Source organism: Megalops cyprinoides, chromosome 25 (assembly GCF_013368585.1).
Source record: "Megalops cyprinoides isolate fMegCyp1 chromosome 25, fMegCyp1.pri, whole genome shotgun sequence".
In the NCBI taxonomy this organism is placed as follows: Eukaryota; Metazoa; Chordata; class Actinopteri; order Elopiformes; family Megalopidae; genus Megalops; species Megalops cyprinoides.
In genome coordinates this window covers 5,633,885-5,659,263 of record NC_050607.1, presented here as the reverse complement: position 1 = coordinate 5,659,263, position 25,379 = coordinate 5,633,885, and the positions used below count along the sequence as shown (strand labels likewise).

The 25,379-nt window shown below is 46.2% G+C and overlaps 1 protein-coding gene across 1 annotated transcript in view; it reads right to left on the bottom strand.

The window, feature by feature from the left end:
• Window positions 1–576: 576 nt before the first annotated feature.
• Window positions 577–25,379, bottom strand: part of otogl (otogelin-like) — a 48,365-nt gene continuing 23,562 nt past the window's right edge. The window contains exons 28-56 of the mRNA XM_036519663.1: window positions 24,643–24,759; window positions 23,602–23,758; window positions 23,307–23,333; window positions 22,972–23,139; window positions 20,309–20,587; window positions 17,657–17,774; window positions 16,882–16,961; window positions 15,713–16,569; window positions 14,635–14,812; window positions 13,872–14,014; window positions 13,603–13,626; window positions 13,399–13,491; window positions 12,673–12,862; window positions 12,231–12,448; window positions 11,982–12,123; window positions 11,583–11,768; window positions 10,802–11,014; window positions 9,936–10,040; window positions 9,037–9,144; window positions 8,273–8,374; window positions 7,721–7,825; window positions 7,363–7,403; window positions 6,890–6,953; window positions 6,099–6,277; window positions 5,250–5,354; window positions 5,031–5,150; window positions 4,502–4,547; window positions 1,250–1,329; window positions 577–777 (exon numbers count right to left, since the gene is read on the bottom strand). Coding sequence (XP_036375556.1) covers window positions 577–777; window positions 1,250–1,329; window positions 4,502–4,547; window positions 5,031–5,150; window positions 5,250–5,354; window positions 6,099–6,277; window positions 6,890–6,953; window positions 7,363–7,403; window positions 7,721–7,825; window positions 8,273–8,374; window positions 9,037–9,144; window positions 9,936–10,040; window positions 10,802–11,014; window positions 11,583–11,768; window positions 11,982–12,123; window positions 12,231–12,448; window positions 12,673–12,862; window positions 13,399–13,491; window positions 13,603–13,626; window positions 13,872–14,014; window positions 14,635–14,812; window positions 15,713–16,569; window positions 16,882–16,961; window positions 17,657–17,774; window positions 20,309–20,587; window positions 22,972–23,139; window positions 23,307–23,333; window positions 23,602–23,758; window positions 24,643–24,759 — 4,446 coding nt within the window. The remainder of the gene's footprint in view (window positions 778–1,249; window positions 1,330–4,501; window positions 4,548–5,030; window positions 5,151–5,249; window positions 5,355–6,098; window positions 6,278–6,889; window positions 6,954–7,362; window positions 7,404–7,720; window positions 7,826–8,272; window positions 8,375–9,036; window positions 9,145–9,935; window positions 10,041–10,801; window positions 11,015–11,582; window positions 11,769–11,981; window positions 12,124–12,230; window positions 12,449–12,672; window positions 12,863–13,398; window positions 13,492–13,602; window positions 13,627–13,871; window positions 14,015–14,634; window positions 14,813–15,712; window positions 16,570–16,881; window positions 16,962–17,656; window positions 17,775–20,308; window positions 20,588–22,971; window positions 23,140–23,306; window positions 23,334–23,601; window positions 23,759–24,642; window positions 24,760–25,379) is intronic.

Genomic DNA, 25,379 nt, shown 5'->3' with positions numbered 1-25,379 from the left:
AGATCCATATTTTACTTCAGAAACAGCAATGAGTATGATGAACGTTCAGCATGCTGAAAGGCTACCTTAACTTCTATTGGAAGAATATGTCATTGGAATAAATGGTATGCTGTAAGTGATAATGCAGATCTGACAATACCATTCAAAACATTAGCTTCATAACAGCAAGGGATTGTCATTTTACAAGTCATTTCTTTTAAAAGTGCCTAACAGCTCAGTTAAATAATTGCTTCAAGAATATTTTGGCATCAGAAATACTATATTATATGTTAATGCTACTACTACATAATACATAATTGCAATTCTCAAAAGTCACATAGAAGTCATGTAAATGCAAAAACTCCAATTAATATAGAAGAAAATGACAAAATATCGTCTCTGCAACATGAACCATGAGCAACGAACATGTTACCTGGCTGGCTAAATGCATTTTGTTAGTGAACCTAAACATGTCATTAGAATAATTACAATGTGGTTTACTTCCAAAAAGCAGAGCTTAAGCCTGGTTCAAGTGCTTCAGAAGTTGACCCCCCACCCCCCTCCCCCCTGAATCTTTGCAGGCCCCGCCCCTGTGCTCTAATTCCATTGGCAGGAGCAGTCCATGGGCTCCTGGAAGGTGTAGTCCACCACGGTGCTGTTGCGGGTGCAGTATAGCTGCACTGTGCGGTCCTGTAGGCCGCTCTCCCGACAGCACTTGCAGAAACGGGCGTGGCTGTTGATGTTGAAGTTGAAGATGGTGGCCGAGGGGCACTTTCCGTCGCACGAGTAGACCGTCACCTGACAGCAAAACCAGGGGGGGGGGGAGTCGCTTTAAGGAACTTGCACAAGGTGATGGAGATTAAGGTTGGACACATTAATGGATGACTTGTTCAATTTTGTGTAACTGCTCAACATCTGATGACTAATGATGCCACTGTAATGCAGCACCCTCTGCTGCAAACAGGAGAACTTTTGGACACGCCGCCCCCTGGATAACAGTAACATTTTTCCTTAGCTTTTATTTACAATGGAAACATTCCTTTTTTTTCTTCACAAATGCAGTTCAGCAACCACAAAAAACTAAAATCTAAAATGATTAGTACTGAAAAAAATGTATATAAAAAGTAACACTTGCATTTATTTATTCATCAAAGTTAAAGTCTGATGGTGACTGAACCCTGGGGAGAGTTTGGTGTGTTTTAAATGCTCCATTTATTTAATATTAATGCAGACAGAGAGGCCAGAGCTGATAGACTGTGGGCACACTTACAGGGGCATTGCTCCGGCAGTCATCTTTCCTAATGGTGGTTCTGATCGCAACTCTTTTGCAAGTCTTACCATCCTCTTTGCCTGGGTAATATAGAGACAGTTTCTGTTACAGGGACATTCATCTGACTAAACAGCCTGAATGATTTAAATACAACGGTGCCTCTGTAAAACATTTCTTTTCCAGCCCAAATCATAGCTGTATAAAAGTTTTACAGCAATTAAAACTTCACAGTCCACAGCATACTAAGTTCGGGCTTATTTCCAAAATCCAGCACATTACATTTAACTTGTTGAATGTAAATAATGTTTTATGGAGACAACAGGATCACTCTGCTCAGCTGTGAAACTTGGTCATCAAACTGGAATCAATGGCTATTCAGTCTGACCCTTTGTTGCCCAGACAGCAGGGATTCCATTTGATTGACAGGTCAGTGACCTTCAGTGCATTTCACACAGCAGAGAGTGAAGCACTGAGGCTTCAGGGATATTACTCTGGTTAGTGAACACAAGGGCTGGGATTAAATCTAAACACTGGTCAATCTGCTAGTTACTCACTTGACTGAAACCTGGTAGGCCTACACTTTCTGAAATTGTGTTGTTTCTACCCTGCACTGAATCTGCAATAGAGGTTTTGGTCATGCGTCCTGAAAACTGGATGCAATAATAAACATATGTTAAGATATCAGAAGATCTAAACATGAGAAATGATATATTTTCTTATTATATGGTGAATATTCAAATGTGAATATTCAAATGTATCCCAAATTGCAGGTCACAACAATCCACACTCTCATAGATACATTTTACTTGCTTTTAGACCTTTAGACCCTTTTCAGACCACCTTTTTACACGTTGAACATCCCATTTTATATTCGCTGATCATGAATTTTTAAAAGGTATCACTAGAACCAGGAACTTTTGCAAATGTGAAATTTTTATCCTGAAACTATTAGAGGAAGAAAGTCACCTTCTCTGCCATTGTTGTGTGCTTTGTAATCTCTTGAGCACTTACTCAACAGGTCACATATTAAAAAAATGTTACCACTCATGAGTAGAGAGGGTGATGCTGTTGATGATGGATATTTGATGGTTTGGGAATCGGCAAGATTTACTTTCAGTAGAAAAATCAGCACTTCTCTCTCTCTCTGTAAAATTATATCAAAATCTCTATCATTTTATCAAGGCTGAGGATTTTAAACCGTCCAAGTTGGTTGGTAAATTTAATCACAGGCTGGGCATAATCCAGAACATTTATATAGCCAATACTCTAGACCTTTACGTCTACAAATTGCCTGTAGCATCAGCCTGTGTTCTGAATCACATGGTGGGTACCCTCCACTGTGTAAAACCAGATTATGTACACCGCCAGTGTGTGAGGAAATCAGTCAGAAGGTGTTTGTACACAATGAGGGAACACAGGCAAACTCTTACCCCTTACCAGAAAGGTAATTGGTCACATTTCAGCAGAGCATTAAGAAGTCAAGGAATTTGTTTCGTCCTCAGACCAAACATCTGAATCAAGCAATGCGTTCAAGAATTACATTACATTACATGCATTTAACAGACGCTCTTATCCAGAGTGACTTCCAGCACAACAGAACATAAGTATATCCTGTCAAGTTGAAATATTAATGAATTTTGAGTACAATGAATAGTGAATGAATATAAGTACGAAATGAATTGTGAATGAATTATAAGTACAAAGAAGACACAAAAAACACAGTAATAGATCATAGTACCTGTATCACAATTAGTACTACCAGTTGGGGTTACTGGGCTAATGGTAAAGGGTAATATACCCAATCCAGAACCTGGTAGGATCGTCAGGAACAGCAATGGTTTAGAAAAACAGTGTTGTGTTCATTAAAGACACATTTTATGAGAATCAGCTCATTCCAACATGCATTCGATCAATTGCCAGGAGGCAGCAGCCGTATCGAAGCTACGGGTTTTGGGGCAAAAACCATAATTCTGTAAAAAAAAAAAAAAAAAGAAATCCATACAGTGAGAGCACATGCTTCAGGTAGGCCAGGCGATCCTCTAAAACACTGCACGCTGAACATCAAGCGGGACAGCCCAGGGTGGGGGAAAACAACGCATCCCTAGCGTCCACAGCTAGCACCAACGCTAATGCCTCTAACAGCTTCCTAACACGAAGAACAGTGCGCCGTTTACCCAGATAACACACGCCATTCTCTCAGCAATGCCGTGAGAACATGCCGTGTTACATGCTGACATGGCTACAGTGGGGGAGGAATGCTGTGAAGATGACACGTGTTATCTGGGCAGTATCTTTTTTTCCACAATGATATTGACAGTGAAATCAGCCACAGATTTTAGTTCCCACTGATACAGCACATATTCTACAACTAACCAGCTCCGATTCTACTTAGAGAAATTTAATTAAGAATCAGATTATTAGTAAAATTTTTAGAAAATATTAGAAATTCATTGAAATACTGTTGACATCATTATAGATTTAATTATTAATGTCAGAAATGTGGTAATTGATTACAAACGTGATTATCATCATTAATCATGTTATAACTATTGTTATAAAATTATCTGTTAATAATTAATTGTTTAGTGACTTATGAAGTGTCAGTTACCTTTACTTAATATTAAAATCATTCCCTCTTAAAAAGGCATTCAACTGCAAAGTGTGTTTAGTGTAAAGAATGTTATATGGAAAGAGTGTACCAACTTATGGGTTGCCTGTGAAATCACCTTGACAGTTTCATGACATCAGTAAAGAAGACAAGTTGTGAACATTGCTTTTTACAAGGAAAGTTAGCTCACTGAATTAGTCTAAAATTCTTGGCAATGAATGAATGATATTGATTGCATTTTAGCAGACAATTTTTTTAACCTTAGATATGGGTCAAATCATAATCTTTGTTCAACAGACCTATGAAGTTTGACTAAATCAGCCAAGAATTTTACACCATTTTGTCTCTACGAGTCCAAGCCTAGCTGTAAGAAAACACATTCAGCCTAACAAAGATTGGCCTCAAGCGAGAGGCCAACACAGAAGGGCAATGATTACTGTGACAGTTACACTCCAGGACACCAGGGGGCAGTCTAACCACAGGCGTTTACCAGCAGCCACAAGTAAGCCAAAAATCGCTGCATGTAGGCCAACCGCCTCCCTTGATTGGGGGCACAACATGCTCTTTGAACAACTCCTGCCCACAGCGCTCCATAGCCAGAAAGCCAAACAAGCAGGGGGCCAGCGCCCCCTAAGGGCACTTACAGGTCCTGCAGCAGCCGTCAATGTAGCTCTGCACCACCCCGCCATTCTGAAACAAAGAGCACATGGGGATGTATCAACACAGACCTCATTAGTGCAACACACCACCGCTGCAGCCACGCAACAGAAATGGTGCACGAGGTACAGGATACTATATTTTACCTGGACTTTCACATATCTGGCTCTCATTTCCTCAAATGGGTAATGCTGTCACTTAAACACATCGTTTTGGTACTCAGTACAATGCTTGAATTCACCAAGCATTTTCGGAAATCCTTTATCGTTCTCAGTTTCTCATATCATGCATTGTAAAATTAGGAAGGATGCTGAGGTTGTTTGCACATGATGCTACGATGGGCGTATCTTTCAGCAGAGCGTCTGATTGGAGCCTTCAGGCCGCCAGTGGGAGAACACTCCCATACTGTGAGCAGCAAAAGACATGAATGCATCACTTCGTGCCTGTGCTGCAGACTGTCTGCCAAATAGGTGCAGCTGGAGCACCCACACGCGCAGCGGCATGCCGGATACAGACCTGAATACATTCAGTGTCATTAAAAGGTGGGCAGACCACTGCAGAGCCCAATACCACAGCCCCGACCGCCGTCTCCACGCAGTCGTATCTGGTGCAGTTCGACACCCAGGAGCTGCCAGCCTGCAGGCGGACGGACAGACAGCACAGACTGTTATGCTGACTGTTACGAAAAATACAGCACCATAATGATCAATCTCAAAAGCGTCAGGCCACTCTTACCAGGTAGAAGTCAATGGTGCCGTTGTCGCTGGTGTAAGAGCAGGAAACGTTCTTGCAGGAGCCACAACATACATGTGGGTCTTTGGAAGGAACATAGATTTGATGCTAGACAAAAAAAAATGTTGGCTGTGAAAAAACAAGGAGCATTGGACCATATTCACAGAGGTATAAATTTATCGTATGTTTCTTTTTCCAGAAAGGTTTTTTTTTTTTTCGCCCTAACACATTGCTCACTGCTCACTGAGAGCGTGAGTGAATAATAAAGTGAAAATGAGTGAGTGAGTGAGCTAATGAGTGAATGAATGAGGATGTGTAAATGAATGAGAGTGCGTGAGTGACCCATGGTAAATTTAAGATGCCACTGCTGGTTGTTGAGGAAACACTATTATAAATGTACCATCTGTGTCTTTCTCCAGACAAGTACAGCGCTGTAATAAGCATCTACAGTTGATAAATAAATTCTTGTTTCTAATTACAGCAAAAATTAATTTTGTTATTGTTCTTTTTTTGCCCTCACACATTGCACACTGCTCACTTAGAGAGCGAGAGCCCTAGTGAGTGGGAGTGTGTGAATGAGTGAGACTGAGTGAGTGAGCGATTTACCCATGGTAAATTTACAATGCATTACATTACATTATATCATTTAGCAGACGCTCTTACCCAGAGCGACTTACAAATAAGTGCATCACTGCTAAGAGTAGACATCGTAAGGTCAGTAAGATAAGTGCTAGTGTGGAGTTTTTTTTTTTTTTTTTGAACATAACAATTGATAGGATATTTAAAATGCCACTGCTGGTTTCCGAGCAAAGGTAATAGTGTTTATAGGCAGTCGACAGAACTAGAACCTACAGGCCCACACTTCTCAGAGCAGTTCACACTGGACACCTCCATGGCGTAGTAGCCTGTGGCGGGATCCCTCTCTTGCAGGCACTGCACAGTGTAGCACAGGTCTCCCTCAAAGTACTGCACCATGGACTGCCCCGGGCTCAGCACCGTCACCCCCTGGAACAGGCACACCTCCGCCTTCTCTGCGGGGACAGAGGGGAGACCTGTCACTCAGCCTGGGAAAGGAGATATACGCAGGAAAGACCAGCATCTCACAAAGGGAGAGGGGACACACTCACAGGGGAGACCAAAAACTCACCCAGAAAGAGGGGATATATACAAGTGAGACAAGTAACTTACCAAGAGAAAGGGGATATATACAGGAAAGACCAATAACTTACTTTGGGAGAGGGGATATATAAAAGGAAGACCAGTAACTCACCCAGAGAGGGGATATATCCAGCAAGGGCCAGTTACTCATCCAAAGAGAGGGGATATATTGCATAGGAGACTCTCCCAGTATAAGGCCCAATGTGTTCAGCTTTCATCTGTATAATTTCTTCAGTCCTCTCCACACCAACATGCCACATCAGCCTGGGCTAATATTATTTTTATACTTACAATAAAATATCACACCCACTTGCCAGAAAGTTTTTAAAACAAATATCCAAACATCCAATTCTTATCCTCTCTGAAACATACTCCCTCAGATATATCGGCATGGCCTGTTGTTGTTGGAAGCTCAAGGACAGATGGAGCTTATCACTGCAGTTTTTCCAGTGGGGGAGGTGTGTGTCTTCAGGGTGTGGACTTACTGCAGACATACTGAGCACAGCCACAGGTGCTCCTGAAGTCGGGGTCCTCCACCAGCGTCTCCCCCTGTGGAAAGACAAGAGGGGCACATTTGGGGGGTGTATGTATCGGGGGGGGGGGGGTTGGGGGGCAATGTAGCAAGGAGCAGGACTTGTAACAAAGGTTGCAGGTTCAATTCCCTACTGGGGCACTGCCACTGTGCCCTTAACTCAGAATTGCCTCAGTAAATATCCGGCTGTTTAAATGGAAAACATGTTGTAACCTTTGTAAATTGCTCTGGATAAGAGCGTCTGCTAAATGCCAATAATGTAATGTACTTTAATGCAGTGTAATGTAATGTATGCTTTGACAAGGTTTATGTGCACGTGACCAAAATGTACTGGATGATCACGGTGAGAAAGAGCAGGTCAAGTGAAGACAAAGAGCTCACAGCGGAGAGGTCGGGTGAGACGAGACGCAGTGGCATGAGACTTACCACCTGACAGAAGGGTGCGGAGACGTTCTGACAGCTGCACTCTGCGGAAAACACAGCACGCTTGATTCATTTCAGGGCGCAATCACCGCACACATTTTACTAGACCTGAAAAATGTGGCTCAAAGCACATCTGCTTCATGTCTGACCTGGCGGACCGCGTTTCCATTTCCACATAAATTTAAATGCACAAAATTGGGTCATGTGCCTTTAAATTGTGACAGCCGGCTTTCAAGGTTAAAATGTGCCATAAAAATGGCCTCACTGCGCTCATTTGAAGTGCCTGTGCTTTATCCCTGCATGGATTTCTCAATTCTTCTCGTTTAATCGAGAGGTGAGCCCGAACAGAGAGAGGAGGTACCGCATTGCCAGTCCGGGCAGCAGTGTCCTGGGACACTCCTCTGGACAAGGGAGGTTCCGGGGGCGCACTCCACAGTGGACTCCGGACACAGGTTCAAATCGCACACTGCGTGTCACACAGAATTAGTTACACACCTCTCACAACCCTCCCTCCACTCACCGGACCCATCTCCACCTATTTGCAAACCAGGTGCCTGAGCCAACAAAAATATAGAGCTTTGTACAACAAATGTCAGTGTAAAACAAGAGATACTGGATGGAAAATGGGGAAAAAAAATTCAAAGCCTTTTGATTTGAATTAAAAATTCTCATTTCAATATTTGTGGAACAATGCTCACAACACACATTTAATATAGCAAATTTTGTGGATTTTTAAGATCCCCAAAACTCATGTTGTGCAGACCGACTCGTTAAAATAAGCAGTAAGGGACCACAGTGAAAGTGTTAAGCTCCTTAAAGGAGCATGAGGTGTTAGAGTGACTGTTGGGGGTGTGGTGTAACAGTGGGCCAGACTGTTGTGGGGCGTGGCTGGCGGGCACAGGGCCCTGTTTACCACAGTGGTACTGGGGGCAGCAGCGGGCGGTGGTGTTCTGGTCCACAGCCAGGATCTCCCCGTCACCACAGGAGGGAATGGGCTCCATGCAGGACTCGCACACTGCAGAGAAGGGACAGGGGACGCCTCGTCAAGACCAGGGCTGTGTGACTGGATCCAAATGTGTGTAGTACACTGAAGCATTTTTGTTTAAATTTCAGGAATCTCACTCTGACAATATTTTTTTTTTCCCCCCAGAGGTCTCTGACCACTTCAAGACACACAGCAGAATGTAGATATATGCTCCATCTCCCCAAGGAAATATATAAATAAGCAGGTTTCCGATGGGAAGAATTTTCATTGGAAAAAAATACTGCAAGATTCATCAGTGTATCTATCAGTGAGTTACTCCAGATGCTTATAGCTGTGGGATGTGAGACATGATCAACAAGATGAGTTAACTCCTACCCCATGCCCCACATATCACATTGTACACTTTGATTGCTCTTCTCCCTTTACATGTACATCTAATTGTAGATTGAAATGTATTAGGTGGAAAAAGGTCAAGCAGAGTTTGGATATTAAACTATGATAAGCGTGATTACACCAGTCAGGCAAGTAGACAGCTCTTGTGAGTCTGACTGATTAATCCTTGGTTGATGCATATATGGACCTTCAGTTTTTAATTTTTTTTTTCCAGAGGATAACCTGTGGGTGTGTAAATGAGATTGAACAAGGTTATTATCTGTCATAATATATTTATAGCACAACAGTTTCCCATTTACCACAGAGGAAGGAGTAGCAGCAGGATTTGTCCTCTCTGACCTCCACCAGGAACTGGTCCTCCCTGCACTCTGGCAGCATGACCATGGGACAGGCCAGGGGGTCGCACTCTGGGAGAGAAAGAGATGCCGCGATTGGGTGGGTGAGGTCACATGGTCACTCCATCCAGTCAGGAGGGAGGAGCATGCTTCAGGCACAAACACTGGCCTGCATGTTCTCACTGCGGCTATCACAAAGCACCAGGGTGTCAGGGCTCAAGCAGGGACTCAGGCGCGGACCATGGGAGCTTCGGGTTCCAAGCGTCTTCGACAGAATCGTGAGGCAGAATCGTTAATCAGAAAACGGGCAGGGTCGAAAACCGGAAGGCAGTCCGTGGACAGAGCGAGGATCGGGAAACGGGAGCAGGCAAGGTCGGGAACCGGACAGGCAGGCAATCAGGCGAACGAGACAAGGAGGCAGGCAAAAACGAGGTCTGGGGAAAAGCAGGGTCAAAAAGCGAGAAACCGGCAGACAGAAGCAAAAATGCAAACGCGGGGACGAAACAGGCGAAAAACACTGTGACGAACTAGCAATAGGACAGGGAAAAGCAGGGAAGATATAGGGCAGGGCAGACGAGGGAATGGGAAGCAGGTGTGCAGGCAATCAGGCGGGCGGAGACCGGGCGGGGAGCGGGGCAGGACTAAAATACAAGGAAAACAAAAGCACATGGGCAAAGGAAAAAACAAAAACACAACAGCTAAGGAGGCGGAGCACTGACACAGGGTGACAACAGACGATCGGGAGCCCAAAAAAGGTGGCACATTTTTGAGACAAAAGCACTCTTCTGATGTTGTTGTGGTGTGAAAAAGGGTGGTCCCCAAAGTGAAAGAGCTCAGAGGGGAAGCCGATGTCCGCAGCCTACCACATCTGTACTCAGGGCAGCAGGAGAGGGTGCTGTATCCAATCACAAGCTTGTTGCCGTTCTCACAGGTAGGAGCCTCGTTCTCACAGATGGTTAGGTTGCACTCTGCAAGAGGGAGAGACAGACGAAAACACCTTCAACCAGCTGCTCAATGTCTATGATAAACACCATGGCATAAAATTAAGCTCTCAAAAACTGATGCGCTGCACTGTGCAAGGTAAATAAAAAGTCCTGTCAAATTGAGCACACATGCAAGCTTCCTTTTCAACAAACTTACCGCCTGCAGTGCTGCCACTGTCTACATTATTGTCATTTAGCAGTCACTCTTTTCCAGAGCGACTTGCATACAGTGCATTGCAATGTTATCCATTTATACAGCTGGATATTAACTGAGGCAACTGTGGGCTAAGTACCTCGACCAAGGGTACAGCAGCAGTGCTCCAGAAGGGAATTAAACCAGCAACCTTTCGGTTATGAGCCCTGCTTCTTACCAGTATGTTACATTGCTGCCCCTTCTCAGCCCCATCTCAGAATCCATCTCTGCTTGGCAGTTAATGCCACCCAAATCCATGCAATATCCATGTTATGACAGTGCTTGGATGCTGCATGCATTGGGGCTGTGGCCCAGGCTTGGCACCAGGAGAAAATACAGAGGGGTGCACTTGCAACAAAATAACAAAATATATCTTTAAAAAAGCATAAATACTATGTAGACATCAGGATATAAGGAGACAACTGGGGGTGCACTGAGGTCCATCAGGGGGGTGCACCCCTAAGTACCCCTAAGCAGCCCCACAGTGCCAGCCCTGCTGTGTCCCCAGCGCAGGAATGTTTTCGGTGGCCGTGCCCCCTTCCCCGTTGCGTACCGCAGATCTTCTTGGGGCAGCAGGCGCCCTCCTCCACCACGTCGATGACGTACTCTCCCTCCCTCTCGCAGAGCGGCGCGGGCAGCTCGCTGCAGTCCGGCTCCACCGCCACCACGCTGCCGTTCTCCATGCAGCGGTACAGGCAGCAGCCCTTATCCGAGCCGTTCCACACCTCCCCCGGGGCCCGCGGCGCCCCCTCGTTATCCGTGCACACTGCCAGAGAGACGGGGAGGGGATTACTGCCCGCTCGGACAGGGGTGCACAGCGCCACACAGCGTTTGATTCATCTTGACATTACATTACATTACATCATTGACATTTAGCGGATGCTCTTATCCAGAGCAACTTACATCAATTACAGGTTTTTACAATGTTATCCATTTATATCGCTGGATATTTACTGAGGCAATTGTGGGTACCTTGTGAGTACCTTGCCCAAGGGTACAACAGCAGTGCTCCTGTGGGGAATCAACCTGGCAACCTTTTGGTTACAAGTCCAGCTCCTTAACCAGTATGTCACCCCTGCTGTGATTTCCTGTTTGATCTTTACCTGGATAATACACAGCATTCTACCAAAGCTGCTCAGATATTGCAGCAGCATGGCCACAGCATCACAAAACTATTTTTGGAATGTCACGCGGTTGCTAGGCAGCACAGACAGACACATCTTGAGGGGAGAGCAAGGACACCAGAGCTCCGAAAGGTGTGCCAAACCCAACGTCTGTCCCCCCCTCAGGGGTCAGAGAAGGGGGTGGGACGCCGTTCTGACGCCGCCACTCACCGCATCGGTCCTCGGTGACGCAGAAGGCGGAGTCGGCCCGGTGCAGGATGGTCCCACTCCTGCACACGCACTCCTCCCGGATGTAGGAGCAGGTGGACTCCTCGTAGTACTCCCTGTTCTGGCACGTCTTGGTGGTGCACGTGTTCACGCAGGGCTGGTACTCCTTTCCCGGAGGGCACTTCAACGCTATCGGTGAAATACATGAAATTAACAAACAAGGATGCCTTTTAATTAGCTTTTAATATCAAGGTGTCATATTCAATACCACCCACAGCACAGAGCAGGCCTCCCTGTTGTTGTACGTTTTAAAAGGTTAATCACTGGCAAAACTGCCCTTCTTCCCTAAATTACTGCTCTCACTGAGGTGCACGTTTAAAGCTTAGCTGCTACTTTACTCACGGCAGAACTCCTGCGTCCTCCAGTTGATGCAGATGTTGTGGGTGTAACAGATGGCCACGTAGGCCGCCAGGAAGTCACACTGGTGGTCTTTGTAGTGGAGGTCACCGGCCCAGATCTTGTCACAGAACTGGTCTGGGGAAACCTTCGTGGGTGGGGCAGTGAGTGGGACACAGAGTCTTAGATACCTGCTGTGTGAATGGTGTTGGATTCGGTAGTCTAATGATCGTAAGGGCTGGAGATGGCGCCCACCTTTTCGTGGCACTCGGAGAAGGGGCTCTGGTTGAGCATCTGGAAGCACTTGGTGCAGTTGCCGGTGGTGCAGTTGTCGCCCACCCGGCGGAAGTAGTCGGTCTCCTCAGACGTGTCCACCATCCAGCTCTGCAGGAACAGCGGGATGTCGTCCACCTCCCGCACCACTGTGCCGTTCGGCAGCTTCAGGTCGTCCGCCGGGCTCCCGTCACAGCAACCTGTACGTACGCAACACACCCGCAGTTACACCTCCACACCACCAGGCGGCGGCGTCTGTTCTGTTGTTGGCATGCCTGTTTGAGTGTAATTTAAGACAAAATCCTCATGTGCAAACACTGTAGTCATATAAGTGCTTTATGAACGCCCCCTACATGGGGGCAGGATTGTGAGCGAAGCGTTAAATGAATGAAAGTGAGGAGGCGGTCAGACTGCGGCGCCTCACCACAGAGCCCGCGGGTGCCAGTGGAGGTGTTGTAGGGAGCAGTGTACTGCAGCACGATTATCCCAGTGCTGTGGTACCACTGGATGCTGACCCCGCCTGGCGTGTGGATCACGTACATGGTGCCTGTGTCGTCGATGTGCAGGCTCTGTCTGGTGAAGGGCAGCCGGGCGTTGATGAAGTTCACTGACACCTACGCGGCGCGGCAGAGCACAGTGAGAAACACTGGAGCTTATGTGTTATCGTCAAATTCGCTGTGTTCGCGTCTATTTACTGTGTGCCTGTCTGAGGGGATAATATAAATGAGAGTTCATTAGTACACGTACTAAAAATACTTGCAGTGTTTCCCTGATATGCTACTGAGAACAGATGGATAAACAGATATAAATGGCATCTAGGTAAATCTTTGAAAATACAGTACCAATAAAAACTTGGTTGGATATTCCCGGCTTTTCGAAATCTGCCATGTTATGCCTTTTGAATTTGAGCCCTAAAAACACTTTCTCTGGGATTTATTTTCAATAGTATACACATTTTCACACCCTATTTCAAGCCCAATTTAGACACAGACCAACTTAGCTTATCTAACTAGATATCTAACTACTAGTCATTTTATATGACTGTCCTATGGGAGGTGCCCTTCAGGTTATGACAGGTAGGAGCTTGGCTCCACACCAGATCTCATGGGCTCAGCTGCCAGATGCTGGGGATTAGAATGAGCCCGGTCACCTTCCTCTCCAGCCGGTTGATGATGATCCTGTAGGAGTGTGTGGTGATGTTGAGCTTCTTAAAGCACAGCCCTGAGGTTCCTCCTGTGGGGGTCTGTGGGGGGGGGGGGGTATGTACATTACAGCGAAGAGTGATGGTGATGAAAAAGCTTTTCGTGACCATGATGACTGTGACCGTGACAACACAGAAAAACAAGGCACTTACAGGACGTCTGATAGAGTTGACACTCTGAAAACCAAATGAAAAATAAACATAGAGGTCAGTAAATATCTTGCTGAAGCACTGGGGATTCAGATGTACTGCTTTTGCACAAAAACTGTACAAGCCTTACACTATCTGAGAAGACAGTAAAACAATCATCCACAATGACATAAATACATGCACTATCCACTGGACTGCAATTGAATCTGAACATTAATGGAGTTTGGTTCGTTGTGGATTTATATCAGATAAGCCCCTGTGAGCAGCTTTACCTCGCTGGTAGGGCATTTCTCGATGTGGCCCACAATGTTTTCCCTGGGCAGGTGAACCAAAATGTATGAGCCGTTGTCATACAGGGCCACGTTGTTGCCGTCAAAGGTAATGACACGCAGGTCAGAAATGATGGAGCAGCGGCCTGCCATCCAAAAACACAATGCACAAGGGAAAACAGATATGAGCACCATTTAAGTAGGCTTTTAATACCATTTAATAACCATTTATACACATGCACATCTGAAACCCGTGGTGACAGTCAAAATAATGAAAATAAGTGCTCATGTTTGTAGCAGTGAGAGGTGTATATAGCAGACCATAAAAGCTATTTGTACTAAAATGCATTACATATAATTATATTCACACTATTTTTTTCATTTTATGAATATATACACCCAAAAATAACACCTAATGAATGTCCTATGAGTCATGATTCCTGTCCGGTAAAACTACAGTAAGTGTAGCTGCCCATGCTCTCAGTGAGATACACTGCAAGCACAGAACAGAGTCCTGGATTGGTCCAACGTTCTGCTTGACTGGTGTAAAATAATGCATCTTAATAAGGTGCTTTATGTGGACTTACTGTAATCCTCCCTCACAGTCTATATTCCGGTTAATGATCTAAAAAAGTTTGTATTTGCATTTGAAGCACGACCCTGGCTCAGTGCCTTATGGAATATGGCCGAACGGCAGTTGCATGCATGTGCCTGGTGGTCATAGCGATCCCCTCTGGTGATCATTAGAGCGGCCGGAGGCTCTTACAGGGGCACTGCCACAGTGGGCAGCAGGGGTCCCGGTTGGTCTGGACGGGCATGCCCAGGAGTCCGCAGTTGGGCTGGGTCACGTTGTAACGGCAGTGCAGGGAGGCGTTGTGGAACATCAGCATGCCGTTGAAGCAGATGAACTCGCTGCATTCGTCCACCCGGTAGGAGTACGGTGGCTGGGAAGGGACAAATTCACCACTGGGGAATGAACACATTCTTTCCACTCATCTGTGGCTGCTATGTAGCCGTTAACATGTCCTCTCACACCGGCTCCTTTGATTCCCTCAACTGAGAAGGCTTAGTGCAGGGGGTCTACAATGGATAATGCCTTGGCGAAATACATTAGGCAAAAGACAAATGGACCCAACAGGAATTTGAGCCGGCTATCTAGCCTGTGATTTATGACGACTGATCCAGCCATGGCCCTGCTCGAGAGGTGATGTTTATGTGTGACAGGGCCGCTAACTCAGAACAGCTCCGCCGGTGTGTGTTTTTCGAGCTGTACCACCTCATTCTCCCGTTTTTGAAACCTCGCTGCATTCCAGCCTTATCTCCCTGCGAAGGAATGCCCCCCCTTCCAGGCCGGGATTTATGGAGTGGAAACGGCCCAGGGACCTTTCAACATGCGGTCCGATCAGAAGATTTACAGAGCCGGCCAGATGCGTGTAAAACTCACTCTAAAGCAACAGTGGTTTCTGTCAACGGGAGTTTGTGTGGTAGGCATGAACCCCTAGCACTGATAGAGGCTCCTCTGCCCTGTGCTGACACCCATTACAGAAAGGCAGTGCCTCGAAAGCCAAGCTCGTAAATATGAAGAGATGACACGCCACACTTGTAATTCTTTAAGATAAGCGCAGCTCAGAAAATAAACTCCCAAGACACCGTGCAATCTCTTAAGTTGTGCCAGAGTATCTCTGAAGTGAAAGGCCATTTTGAGCTCTATGCCAGTCTCAAGGCCTGTGTGTTCATATTTGTATTGATCTGCACCGTTTTCTGCGTCCCTAAATGCAGAGGCCTGGTGTGTATCAGAACGTGGAAAGCTTGCAGTGATTTCCCCTTAGAGACGAGGCTCTTACTGTGCAGGGGGCGGTGGGCAGAAGAAACGGAGGCAGCAACGTTGCCATGTCAACCGCCTCCGTCGTGGGGGAGGCACTGGTGACCGTGACAACTTCCGTCTCCGTGGTGGTGTCGGGCGGTGCTGAGGTTGACTCTGGGACTGTGGGGGAAGGGCTGGCGGTTGATGTGGCAACCAGTGTGGTTGTGGCCTCGGTGGTGGAGGGAGTTGGGGTGGTTGTGGGTAGGGTTGTAGTTGTAGTAGGGGTTGTAGTCTCCACAGCAGTGGTGAGTGGAGACTCCGTCGTCATGGCGGCGGTTGTTGTTAAGGGTGGCGACGTTGTCACAGCAGGGGTCGAGGTTGTAGCTGTTGTGGTGGGGGCTGTGGAGGTCTCTGCTGTCGTGGTGATGGGCGGGGTAGTCAAGGCTACTGTTGTTATGGGGACAGTGGTGGAGCTGGTGGTTGTGGGCGGGGCACTGGGAGTGGTGGTGGTGACTTCGGGGGTTGCTGTGGTTACTGTGGTGGTCTTCTCTGTGGTGGTCTCCGAGGTGGTGGTCGGAGGAGTGGTGGTGGTGAGGAGAGGGGAGGTCGTCCTCTCCGTGATGGCGGGTGTGGTAGGACTGGGGGTAGGGGAGGTGGCGGGCGTGGTCACTACAGGGAATGGAGTGGAAGGTGCTACAGTGGGCTCGGCGGTTGTAATGCGCTCCGTGGCTATAGGAGAAGTGGTAAGAGGCTCGGTCACTGCTGCAGTGGTGGGCTCTGTGGTGGTCGTAGTGGTTGTGGTCATGGCCGTGGTTGTGGTGGTGGTGGGTGCAGCTGTGGTTCTGTTGGACCTCGTCACAAACATGTAGGGAGTTGGAGTAGGAGGCAGGATGATGCCTACATGACCAAACAGAGCACACAGGGCCAGCTATTAATGACACCGTTAACTGTCTATGGAGCTCACACAGAACGTCTGTCTATAAAAGAGCAATATTCTGTCCAAAAATGCTATCATTATGGAAGGTTCTTCACTATTTTACATGCCAGGCTATAGCTCCTTGATATTTCATCACTATTTTGAGCGCAGGGTGTGCCCATGTCACCTCTGTAGTAAACCGATTATGGACACAATTTGTGTCGATTGAACTCCAAATGCAAAGGGCTTTTCCGTAAAGCTCTGGTGCCTACAGAAACAATGGAAACACTCACAGTCCTCCCTGTACACACATCTTCGCGTGACTTCATCCAGGATCATGTTCTTGGGACATCGCGGGAAGCAGCCCTCCACACTAGAACAATGACAACACTGGTGTGGAAAACATCTCCATAGAAACCACTGCCCAATACAGTCCATTCTGATTGTTAATATAGAGTATATAGCCCAAAGCACAGAGCCATACCTTGTTTTCAAAGGCAAGAAAACAAAGGACTGCATTCTCCAGCAAAGAGCTGTTTACAAAGCCTTAGTTTTGACATTTCACAAAGACTGTCACAGGAGAAGTTCAATTAATAGAGGCAATGCAACCAGAACATGTCAGTGTTCAGCTGAAATTAAAGAATAATGAGAATTAAGCCTTTGGCTTCTTGTGGGTGAAGAGAAGCTGAGAGTATTTCTCTGCCCTTCCCAGTGGCTCAGTATCTCCGACACCATTCCAGATTACTGTGATTTACACCCCCACCTTGCCCCCTAATGAAATATATTTGCGCTGAAGGGATGTAATTCCACCCTTTGACCCCAGGAACTAAACAGTACTCTGAAGATGAGAGCGATAAAGGGCTCCCTAAATACTAATTCATTAAACCTGCGGGGTGAACTACGTCTCCCATGAACCCCGGTCACTCTGCACCTGCACATTGCAGTGGATTAGCTGGCAGGCCTAACTGCTCTGTAGTTCAGTACTCAGTGATGCTTTCATGGTTTGGCTGAGCCACTGGGGGAAGGGGAGGGGCTCTGGGGTCATGTGACTTGGCCGTGTGATCTCACGGGGGCAGGAAGTGGCACTTGGTGGCATCCGGGTCTGTGCAGGTCTTCACACAGGGCCTGGCGCACGCCTTGTACTTCCACTCGCACATCATCCTATACGGGATCACGAAGCTGCTGTCTGAGAGAGAGGGAGCAGAAAAGCAACACGTTTCTGCACCAAAGACACTGTAGATGTTGATCAATTGTAGTATAATGCATGTACCATGCATGCACCATACATGCAACATGCATGTCTATTGTCCTGGATGAAAGCATCTACCCAACGACACAGTAAGAAGAAAAACAATTAATTTATTGAAAAAACATAAATGAATAATTCAAATATAATAATAATCACTACAACAATATTTGGCTTCAGCACCTGATGTGATATCTGGTCTCTAACAATAAAACAAAAAAAACAAAATTCTTAAATTTTTCTTTATAGAAAAATATTCACCATACAGACTAAAAAAAGGTGCCCCACAACTGGGGAATGAATATTCCGCACGCTGTCACTCACAGGAGCAGCAATTTCCAGAAACAAGAAACTTAATTACTCCGTCGCTGCTGAACTGCCTGAAGGCACTTACATTTACATTCTGTCAACTAGCAGACGCTCTTATCCAGAGCAGCTTAGAGAAAAACAGAGTACAAAATGCATCTAAAGGGCCTTAAAGGGATTAGCAAAGCATGTCCCAGTGACTGGCACAGTGCAGGAGTAATGCTGTAGGCCCAGTCAGACTACAATTACAGGGGGTAGACAACATCATGGAAACGCCAAACAACATAAACGAATTTTTGTTAACTAATAAGGTTGGCCTTTGCCTTCAGAACAGCTTAAGTCCATCTTCTTAATGCTGTTATAAAGGTTTTGCACTGTTTCTAATAGGATATGGGACCATTGTTCAAGTAGGCAAGCTTCCAGTTCTGTGAAAGACAGAGGAGGTGGAATTCTACTCTGCACTCTACATTCTCAAACTTCCCATAAAGGTTCAATGATGTTTAGATCGGGTGATTAGATATCGCCAGATCTCCAGATTATTTTTACTGTTTCTGTGACTGGCACACATGCAGTTCAGGCACCTCTGACCTCTTTCAAAGTCCCATCTCTCGTGTTGCTTTAGAAACGTGCATATTAAAAGTTGACTTTAAGACATCTTTCATAGCAGAACCATACTGGTACTTAGCATTGACATTGATATGAAACATATGTGTAGACTCCTTTTTTATTGCAATTTATGTACTTCAAAATACCTTTTCATTTAATGTTCCCCTTATTTTTTCTATCCCCTCCATCTCTGCTGCAGTGCTGTGGTTGGCCGTGACTTGACCTATACTGCCCCCTAGGTGCAGAGATGAATATGGCCATGCTGTAGGGGTGGCGTGCAGCCGCCCTCTGAGACAAAGTGATTCAGGACCGGTACTAGGGACACGTCGTTACACACTGTTGAGGATGGTCCTAAGTATCTGATACATTCATAATCACACTTTTATGTTGAATTCTGACTGAAAGTAGTACTAGGACACTTTCAAACACTCATTCAGCTCTGCATTAATCACTCAGAAGATGTATGTTGGTTGAATATTTTCCAGACGCCACATTCTCATATTCCATAAACTAAAAGTCATTGTGACAAGTACCAAGTGAATGGAATTTTAATCTCAGGACACCTGCCAATCATTATGGGATCCGTCGTCATTACATTACTTGTAGAAGAAAATGACATCCCACACTGCACACAGGAATCAATTATTACTCAACAGGAAAAACAATTATATAATTATATTAATTATAAAATTATCAATGTGAAGACTTGTCCCATTCTTCCTTCACTGAAGACACAACACTCAAGGAGTATGATTGAAAAGCTCCACTGAGGTAAAAACTCCAGTCTCCACACACAGCCAGGTATGTCTGATGTGATCTCAGAACAGCAGAATGAAAGGTTTCTCTTGTTTCAGCACACAGTACAGGGTAACTCCCCTCAATATACTGATATAGACTGGTGCAGACAGCTTAATCTGAAATATCTCATTATTCCACAAGGAGTGTGCAGCTCCCTAGTCCCACGTTATTAGTCACAGACTCTAGCCTTCACCCTCGCCTCATTTCAAAGCATGTTCAGCTTTACAAGTCTGTTTCCTATGAAAAGGTGAGTTCTTCTGAGCAGCAATTCCGCTAAGACTTCACAAGGCCTAAATTCTGCAGCGACTCTAATCCACTGGAAACAGGCCCTTTATTGACGCGAGCCATCATTTTCAAATCCCAGCCAGAAACACAGCATGATGACAAAGTCGTTTGAAGTTAAACTCATACTTCAGTTTATGTAAATGCACGAGCCATTTTAAACCACAGCCTTGAATGACTGAACAATGTCATTACCTGGCTGATTCAACACTATTGTTTAAAACTGCAGCAGTTAAAAGACAGCCAAAGCCAGCCTGGTTTTCCCCCAGAGGTCTCAGAACTAAGAGCTTCACAATCCCAGCCCCACTCAGCTTTAGCCATTAGGCAGGGGAAAGTTACAGGGCGGTAAGACTGTGGGCACATGGCCAGGGGATGTACCTTCCTTGAATTGCCTGAGCACAAGGACAGGATTCTAACCAGGAAGCAGAGCCGTGGGAAGCAGACCCGTGACCCCCTCCGTGTTCAACCCTCGGCCCCCGTACCTTCCACGGTGAAGCTGCTGACGCGTTTGAAGGCGTCGGAGTAGTCATAGCCCTTGGCCCGCACGGCGGCCCGCGTCAGGGTGAGGAAGACGCCTTTCTGGCTGTAGAGCTCGAAGGAGGAGTGTCCGGGCAGCCACAGGCCCTGGTGGTGGATGAAGGTGGCACGCTGGCGGAACTCCTCTGCCCCACTCCAACGTTCCAGACGCAGAGAGCGCCGTGGCGTCACGCACAGGAAGTAGTTGGGCCGCTCCGCCGACTCCAGGGAGACGATGGGCAGACCTGCAGAAAGGCAGAACTGAAAGCTATCAAAGAAGGAATTTATGAGGATAAAAAACCCAGGGAAAGTCATTGGTCGCACAAACCAAGAATGTAAAAATACACCTCGTTTAGATTAGTTTGGTTCATATATTTATTTATAAGGGACCGTGCACAACACATTTGTTGCACCAGAGTTAGCTAATCTGTAGCTAACTTGCATCTGTGGTCCCTGGGCAAGAAGGACATTAAAACATTAAAATACATAACAGACAGGAAGCAAAACATATCAACTTAATATACAACATTCACAAACAAACAAGGACAAACAAGAAATGAAAACATTATATAATATGCACTAGCAGCCATAACAAAATCAGTCAAATGAAATCAAATGTCTGTCTACATGATTGGGTGGTCTTTGGCCAAACTTTTAGTCTTGATTTATAAATTGTGAAACTCGTGAATTCTCTAATGTTAGTAGGTATTGAGACCGTGAATGCTGTAATGGCCAATTACTTGGTGTGTGCTCTGAATGTCCGACCAAACATTTCCCCTGGGGTTTATTTTTAAATATCTATGTAACTAAAATTTACTTCAAGCTCCAACTATAAACGTAAGCATTACATTTATCTGTATGAGTGCTACAGTGAAAACTGCAGGTGTAAGTGCAGAGGATTTCTCAAAGAACAGCCCCAGAAGGGTGTTCACTTTCATCCTGAAACCTGAAAGCCTACAGGGTATGGGGTCTTTGGTTTTTGAAGTCTGGGCAGTTTGCTGAAATGCTGTCACCACTAATGCTAAATATCCATTTCCAAGGAAGGAAATGTATAGTAAATAAGGGCTGTTTCATACGTTTCTTTTATAGTTTATTATATTATTTTTTTTATTTGTTTGAGAATATGCAAAAATGGCTGTATTACATATTCTTTGAAAGCAAACCAGAATAATAAACTGAGGCATATAAATTACTGTAGAACATATAAACTATATGATTTTATGTTCAACTGTATATACTCACGGTTTACTTTTCAGCAAGTACTTGACCAATTGCTTACTTCAAAATACTTATATTTAAAAGAACAGATTTTAGGATTCATATTTTCTGTCAACCAGGAAATGGCAGAAACACAGCTAAAGCTACTTATGTAACATATCATCATGCTAGGGTGACCACACTGTTGTTCCTGTGGATAACAGCACATTATTTACAGGACAAACAGACACATAACTCAATACAGCCTGTGCACGGAGATGACGCTTGTAATTCTACTCTTATCAACAGGCTGAGGTACTTTTATGGGCCGATAAGCAGAAACAGAGAGCGGTGATACCACGAGCATCATTTCAGACTCAGGTTACACCGGAGAACACGGACTCATTTCTCGAAATCCCTCTGAATAAGAGCATGGCATGTTTTCAGCGTCCGCTCTCAAACACTGCAGCCCCTGAACAGAGAAGAGGGAACGTATCGGTTGCTTTCCAGGGAGTGCTGGGGTGGGGGGCGGAGGAGGGGGGATATCGGCGAAAACATCCCATCTGATCCACCTCACGACCGGCTGACCCTGCGTTTTATGATGAATTCCGCCCGAGCCCAGCGATGGTGTGATGATACGCCAGAGGCGGGCCCTCTGTATGAGGCCGTGTGTAAGGAGAGACGGCCCTCTACTGTATTAATCTGCCCTCCACGGAGTAGGGTTACCAGCAGGGATTGTCCAGCCCGATGTAAGGCATTGTCAGGGCACAGCAGAGAGGGGCAGGAGGGGTGCTGGTCGTTTTATCAATTAATAAGCGCAGAGCAATGGCTGTAATCCTTCAGGCCATGGTGTACTCACCCCCCCGTCTGCTGTTAACCAGCCGTCTGTGAAGGAGCATGGAAACTCATATCTGATACCGATCCCAACCTGTCACACAGAGGCAAGCTAATACCTGACTGGGGGCATAGTGATTTAGGGACAGCTGGAGAGCGAGCCGGGATTCGCGGAATTTGCAAATAAATATGAAATAAGAAAACAAGCTCAAGTTATATGTGGGTTAGAGGATCTCAGCAATGCCCATGAATGTATTTTTAATGTTTCAACACAAGATTCTTTTGATTGTCCTGCAGAGATAAATTATGAAGGAGATGAAATGTCCATGGAATTCAGCCATGGCTTCAGCATTGGGCTGTTTCATTATCTATCAGCAGCGTACCTCACAGTTATCATTTTACCTGTGTGCCTAACCGGAGCTTGCAACTAATTTTAAATGTACTGCAGAGAACTCAATCAATCAATCAATCAAACATATTGAACATATATATTCAAAGTCAAAACAAATATTTTTGCAGTGAGAGGATGGAGCAGAGGGAGGCCCAGCAGCAGTGGGTGGAGGTTAGGGAAGGGGGGTGGGGCGGGGGTTGATCTCACGTGAAAAGCGGTCCTTGTAGAGCCCTGCCGTGATCATGAAGTTGAAGAGCACCCCGCCTGAGGCGCTGATTTTGGGCAGGGGGAAGACCTCCCCGCTGGTCAGGTTGGCGCCGAACACGGTGTCGTTGAAGGCCACGTTGGACAGCGTGTAGGGTCCCTCCCCGAGCTCTGCACGGAACATTCCATTGGTCAGAGCAGCTCTGGCACCGCTCCTCTCTCAGCTTCAAGTTGAGAGAGGAAGTTGCTCTGGATAAGAGCGTCTGCTAAATGCATGTAAATGTAATACACTGCACATTACATTGACAAATGGCTTGAAATCCACAGGAACTACATACCTTGATTGTAGTATTCACAGTCATAGGCTGAAAGAGAAGACGTAGCATGTATTTATGTTAGATTTGTCTTGGGAAGAGCTGCATGCCTATTTTACAACGCACACATAAAAGCCGTCGTTGTGGCCATACAGAGAAAGGACCACATGAACCATCAGCACTCATTGAAATGAATTAGCATGACCACAGCAATACAGGGCATCACTCCGCACATCCAGCTGGCCAGGTATCAGGTGTCAGCGGTGAGAGGTGGGTCAGCGCCCGCCGGGGGGTAAGTGGGTCAGGGGTGTGAACTCACAGCACACGGTGGGGGACCTCCAGTGGATGGTGACGCCCTGCTGGCAGCACTTGTGGGCGTAGGCGGCGATGCTGGTACACAGGCACTCGCAGTCCCCCCCGCGGTTGCAGTTGCAGGTGTCCGTCAGGCAGTTCTTGTAGAACCACGTCACGTCCACCTGGACGGAGAGGGACAGGTATTGTAGCGGCCGCTGAATAATTCACTTGTGGCGTATGATTAATGTGACGGCCGAGGACACTGGCTGTCTGAAAATTGGGTTAATCCGTCCAAGTGGAACCCAGGTACAATGAAATGAATACAATGTTATTGTTATTCAGCTTATTCACATGCAGGCACAATAAACACGTGAACAATGCAGTGTAGACAGAAATAACCTTACATAGTACATGCATACATGCATACATACATACATATTATTCTCATTCTGGTGCATTTGTAACATTTGCAGCTACGTGAGTTAAAACAAGATTATTAGGTTTTCATATCATGGCAACATAGACAGAGCTTTCCAGGCTTCTGGAAAAAACACTGGTTGAATGAACTTTAGATGCTTTGTTTGTCTTTTGTTCTCCATCGGGCCTCAGGAGGAAGAGGAGTCAAAAGGCCGAAAGAAACAAAACAAGGCACTGAGTCCTGACAGGGGCCGAATGTGGGACAACGCTGCCACCTAGTGGCGAAGCGAGGGGGGGGGTTGATTAACAAAAACAAAAGGCTGTTGTGTCGCGCGGGTATTTCCACACAGCTCTGAAAAGAGCTTCTCCAGTTGCATGTTTATGCGCACGCCGCTTTATATTCACCGGCATGCCTGAGGTGTCCTTCGCCACAGAGGCGTCATTATGCAGCCCTATCGGTTCCCCCTGCCCTCCCCACCCTCGGCGGCCTGCTGTTTCCCAAAGATGGGTCGGCGATGGCCTTTTCCGGGAACCGGGTTTTTTTAACGCGCCAGACGGGCGCTCCGCGGGCCCGCCGCACGCCCCCCGTGTGAACGGGCGCTCCCGAGGGCCTTTGTTTGGGGAGGACAAAACGGCTCATTGTACCTACCACATTGTGACAGGGCGCAAAGACGTCACTGTACAGGAGGGCGCATTCTCGCTTGGCGTAGGGCTGTCTGTTGAGGTCTCCTTCACACGGCCTCTTGACCACGAAATCACTCTCGCACTAGGGGAGGACAGGCAGGGAGAGAGGGGGGAGGATTATACCACCCTGCTTAAGCAAGGGGAGTGGGAGGGGGTCCGATTTCCCACCGAATATCACACGGCGAAAGCAAGCAGGAGCTGGTACGGAGAGCAGTGGGACTGAACCACAAGCTGTGTGAGAGGCGGGGTAGTACCTCACCCCTGGGGAAAGGAACGAAGGGATCAGGTGAGCCGGGTCCCCACAGAAATGTCTTGAAAGACAGGCCGAGTTTCACACACAGATCAGATCGGGGTGACGTTTTTAGGGACAAATGTCACTGAAAGTATCGATATTATTGAAGTGATAGTCAAATTCCTCTGAAACTGGACTACAATGAAGAAAGAACTGCAGGGGATACTATAAATACTGCATGTTTAATAAAATACTTTATTGAACACATACATTTCAACATATTTTGTTCTACAGGTACAAATAACACACCTAATAAATGCGCTAGCCAATTTGTTAGCCAGTATCAGCACACTGATATTAATGGACTTCATAATAAATGACTAATAAATAAAACTAGTGCGCTGGCAAGGAAGACGAACTTACATTTTTCTTTTGCAAAACAAAAAAAGTGCGCTGAGTGATTTTTTCAG